This window comes from Cupressus sempervirens, chromosome 8, assembly GCF_028749045.1.
Source record: "Cupressus sempervirens isolate cs-2001-9-10 chromosome 8, ASM2874904v1, whole genome shotgun sequence".
Classification (NCBI taxonomy): Eukaryota; Viridiplantae; Streptophyta; class Pinopsida; order Cupressales; family Cupressaceae; genus Cupressus; species Cupressus sempervirens.
The window spans coordinates 614,490,115-614,494,662 of NC_143125.1; the positions used below are offsets into that span (position 1 = coordinate 614,490,115).

Here is a 4,548-nt window from a genome sequence, read left to right on the forward strand (position 1 = left end):
ATTTATTCAATTCATAGCAACTAATATTTTTTTAATCTTGAATTGATGATAAATACCATGAATATTTAATTGATAGCACCCAATATTTTTTTAATCTTGTATGATAAATATTGTCAAAGTGATGGTCAAGTCTATATCTATAAGATTTGTCATATTTACATCACTATACTTTTGCAACATGGAAAAAATTATTTATGTATTTATAGAATCAATTTTATAATCAAATTCTTAAAAATGACTTTGGAGATAATATAGATCTAAAGCATGTTGTGTTGCGGATTTTAATACTCATTCTAAAATTTTTGTTGTTGTTCATTTTACTTTTCTAAATTCAAATTATATTTTATGTATAGTTAAAATTGAAGCAAAAGTGGAGTAAAATTGTCTATTTTTCATGAAAGTAGATAACTCCACCATGATGTATCCCATTCTATCTCTTTGAATTGGGTATGAAGTGCAGCTCTATTCTTGACTATGTAATTCTAACACTAAAGTTGAAAAATAAAAAAATCAAGTACTTCTACAAGCGTTTTAACTAAAAGTGAACTCTAATTGGAAATGCATCATCTAGTAAATCTAGGAATTGAATAAAAACATTTCAAATTTTTATATTATATAGGTAAAATGTATTGCAACAATCTTGCATGTTTCTAGGAATGCAATTGAAATATTTCTATTGTTTTCAATATTTTGCCTAAACTTGTAAAGTTCACTTTTTGAGGTATCATTAAAAAGGATATAGATTTGCAATGAAGTGTTTATGAATAATATGAAATTCAAATATCAATAATCAATAAAATTAATGTTAATTTATACATTGATCTTTAATCTTTCATCTAATTTTGTTAATTGTTCTATTAGAATGATACTAAAGAAAATATGAATTTTGCAATAAGTTAGTTATTAATATTGTGATTCTTATTAAAACTTAAACATCAAAAAAATATTTACATTAAGAAAATTGAATAAATTTTTTTTTTAAAATTTAGAATTTGTACTTTTACATAAATGATTCCAACTCTTTTTTCACCAATCATAATATTATGTTGTCTAAATACAATACTTACAATTTTATCTCTATAATTTACCTTCTACACTACATTCAAACATTTATATAAATAAATAATATCTCCCCTATTATAATCAATAGATATTTATAACGGCACTTGGTTCAAGACTTTATACTGTAGTATCATTATTTGTCATACTGTAAACTGTCAATTTTATGGTCCTACATTTATTGGAAGATTTCCATGATTCAGTTAGAGAAATAAAATTACTAACTTTTGTTTTAAATTATTTCATTTCTTCTACATAGTTATTTATCATTATATCAATTGAATTTAAATTATTTATTTTAAACATTATGTTTAATCTTTATTTCATGTGTTCTACATAGACTTTTATTTTTCTATAAGCATCCCTTGACAATCCTTTACCATTCTTGTATCATTCTTCATAAAAAAAATATATAAAATTCTTCCATTTACAATTTGAATGTTGTAGATACATATACAATATAAAAAGAGCACCACCTTAGGGTGCAGTATAAGCTTCTGGTGAGACCAAATTTATTCCACAAAAACATAAAAGGACTCAAATATCAGCTATGGAATATGCTGAGTCTAATCAGTACAATTCAGCATTCAACATGCTGTACAAAGAGGCAATCTTGAATAAATAGAGCTCTGTCCAAGGCAAGGATAGGCATCCATGTTGAATCTGTTCTTTTTATGTTTGGATATTTTCATCTGTGAAATTGTAGCACATAGAACATCCACAAGATCCATGTTTGTTTCTTGTTCTCTACAATCTTTCTCTGAAAGAGATAAAAGAGCATGATCAACTGCATCAACAAGTGAGGAGCGTAAATTATTGCATATACACTTCTCTTCTGTCTCTTTCTTTCTCTCTGCCTTGTATGGAAACATCAAATTTGACTCCTTAAAGAGCTCCATATCAGATTTTGTATGATACAAGATCCAAGGATGGACTATAAAACAAAGACAAAAGTGCATAAGAAAAACCTCAGAATGACTGTATAAATTTATACCAAAAATGTGAAGCTAGAAAATATACATACTCAAGGCTTCCTCTGGAGAAATCCTCTTCTCAACATCCCTTGAAAGCATCCTAGAAAGCAAATCCTTGGCAGGCTCAGAAATAGATTTCCACTTATCAGTGAAGAAATTTAATTGCACATTTTTCACTGCCTCAACGATGGTATGTATAGAATCCCCACAAAATGGTAAGGTACCAATCAAGAGCCTGTGGAGGATGACACCAGTAGCCCATACATCCACCTTTCCTGTATATTTCCCTGCCAAAACTTCAGGGGATACATATGCGGGACTGCCAGCCAAACCTGATAAATTTTGACCTACACTCAATACAAACAAGAGTTTTAATTTATAACAATCTTGATATTTAGAATTAATTTAAAAAGTTTGGATTTCATAAAACGAATAGAACTCTATTGATATCAATATTGACAATATTCTTTTAACTATAAAAAAGAAAAGAACTCTACTAATTTGAAAGTGTGAATGGCATACCATTTGCCACATGCACCGACATGCCAAAATCACATAACTTCATCTGTCCATCACTGGATAAAAGAATATTTTGGGGCTTGATGTCCCTATGAACAACTCCCATTTCATGGCAGTGTTGAATTACATCAAGCAGTTGTCTGATCAATTGTGCGGCTTCCCTCTCAAAATAACATCTCTTTTTCACAGAATCAGCAAGGCCTCCCCCAGAGCAAATCTCCATTACAAGATGCAAAGAATCTGCATCTTCGTACACAGAATGAAGTGTTACAATGTTGGGATGACCTGAGAGGTGTTGCATAATCTCCACTTCTTTGTATACATTTTGTGGAGAATCTTTGGGCACAGTCTTGCATGCCATCATTTCTTGTGTGACTCTGTTCTTGCACAACTTTACAACTCCGTATTTGCCTCTGCCCAAAATTGGACCAATGTAATAATCAGATTCAATTTTATGATCCCTAATGATTTGAGTGGTTTCCTCTATGCAACCACATTTCCTCTTTATGCCTCTTGGAGTTGTATCCTTCAAGCAGATACCTCTTCTTGGAGTAGAAACAGTAACAACAGGTGGTTGGTGATATTGTGGAGAGTTCAAATGTTTAAGTGAGAAAAGGGAGGCAGAGGATGAGGTTGATGCACCATCATCACATGAGAAAATCATATGGTCTGATACAATGTTCGTTCTCCTCTTCTTTACAGGAGTCATCTTTGCTTGGACCTCAGATTGCCTGCCAGAAATCACAAAAATGATGATGAATTTCAATTTGTAAAAGAAAGTTGATCTTATTATTTTGGATGTTACAAACATAGCCTAATTCATCTGTATCAATAAATTTAAGAGTAACGAAAACCTGCTAAAACAATCCAACAATGTATACACAATTGTATCTAAATCATTCTATCTCAAATGATAGTGCAGTAATCACAACCTCCTGTGGATACCATTAGAATGCGTCAATGGTTAAGAAAACTAGTCCCCTTCAAATATCATAACCTTAATTTTAGTCTTATTGAATGTTAGAAACACACAGACCAAATTATTTGTAGCAATATATTCAAAAATTGTGACAACCAGCTAAACACGGGATAATTTGATAAAACTCTGAAAATAATTATACAATACTCTATATACCATTCCTCTCATAACACTTGCATATCTTTACTCTAAAAACACATTTAATGCATTAATCCAATCCTAGTATAATGCCATTAGAATGGTGTGATGGCCCCAAAACAAATTACCCTTCAAAGCGTTAATATATTTCTAACCCTCATCAACACCTCTCTTTGATCATATTATCAAATCACATTATCAAGAATCCAGAAAAAAGTGTGAAAAAAACAAACCCATTCCAGCAACAAATGATGAACAACAGAAGAACGAATCAAATCAGCAACGGAAGACTGATCTTCATAAGTTAGTCTGCACCATACTTTCTAAAAAAATGAAATATAAATCAAAAAAATGTATTTCAGATTGGGAAAGATCTGAATAACAACAACAAAGGGGCTATAGCTCGTGTGACAGAGCACCGATGTCGAGCATAGTGTCCAGGAGACCCCAGATTTGAGAAAGGTGTATGTGTGAAGTGAATATTCAATTTTTTAATATTTAAACTTTAGCATTAAATTATTATGCATGTTTAAAGCCACAAATAAACCATATGCAAAATATGTGCTCATTTGAATCAAATCAAGTGTGAGAGAAACAAACCATATGTAAAATAATTCTTAGGACTCACCCATCAGATACTACTATATATATAGAGAGAGAGAGAGGAAGAGGAAGGGGGTTCAATTTACTTTCATGCATCTTATCATGAAATATACTTTTTCAAATTATTTTGAAATTTCAATAGTGATGATATTTTATAAATGAATAGCTCTTCTAATATATCTTAAGCAACAATCATTGCATCAATATAAAGAATAAAATTCTACATTTTAATTTAATTTACAAACTCTCTCCTTCTTATCAATAATTAAAAGTATA

At 30.4% G+C, this 4,548-nt stretch overlaps 1 protein-coding gene across 1 annotated transcript; it reads right to left on the reverse strand.

Annotated features, from left to right (window-relative positions):
• Positions 1-1,565: 1,565 nt before the first annotated feature.
• Positions 1,566-3,261, reverse strand: LOC149543921 (serine/threonine-protein kinase PEPKR2-like). The gene is made up of 3 exons (XM_089796350.1): positions 2,556-3,261; positions 2,084-2,380; positions 1,566-1,993 (listed from the first exon to the last, which is right to left on the reverse strand). Exons 1-3 carry the CDS (start codon positions 3,259-3,261, stop codon positions 1,647-1,649), a joined length of 1,350 nt encoding a protein of 449 aa, XP_089652476.1. The 3' UTR covers positions 1,566-1,646.
• Between the last annotated feature and the right edge of the window lie 1,287 nt (positions 3,262-4,548).

Excerpts from the sequence above, each read along its gene's own strand:
- LOC149543921 (XM_089796350.1), bottom strand. The coding sequence starts at position 3,261 with ATGACTCCTGTAAAGAAGAGGAGAACGAACATTGTATCAGACCATATG. Across the intron at positions 2,381-2,555 it reads GTCGGTGCATGTGGCAAATG|GTCAAAATTTATCAGGTTTG; the intron begins GTATGCCATTCA and ends TATTGAGTGTAG. Across the intron at positions 1,994-2,083 it reads TTCTCCAGAGGAAGCCTTGA|TCCATCCTTGGATCTTGTAT; the intron begins GTATGTATATTT and ends TTTGTTTTATAG.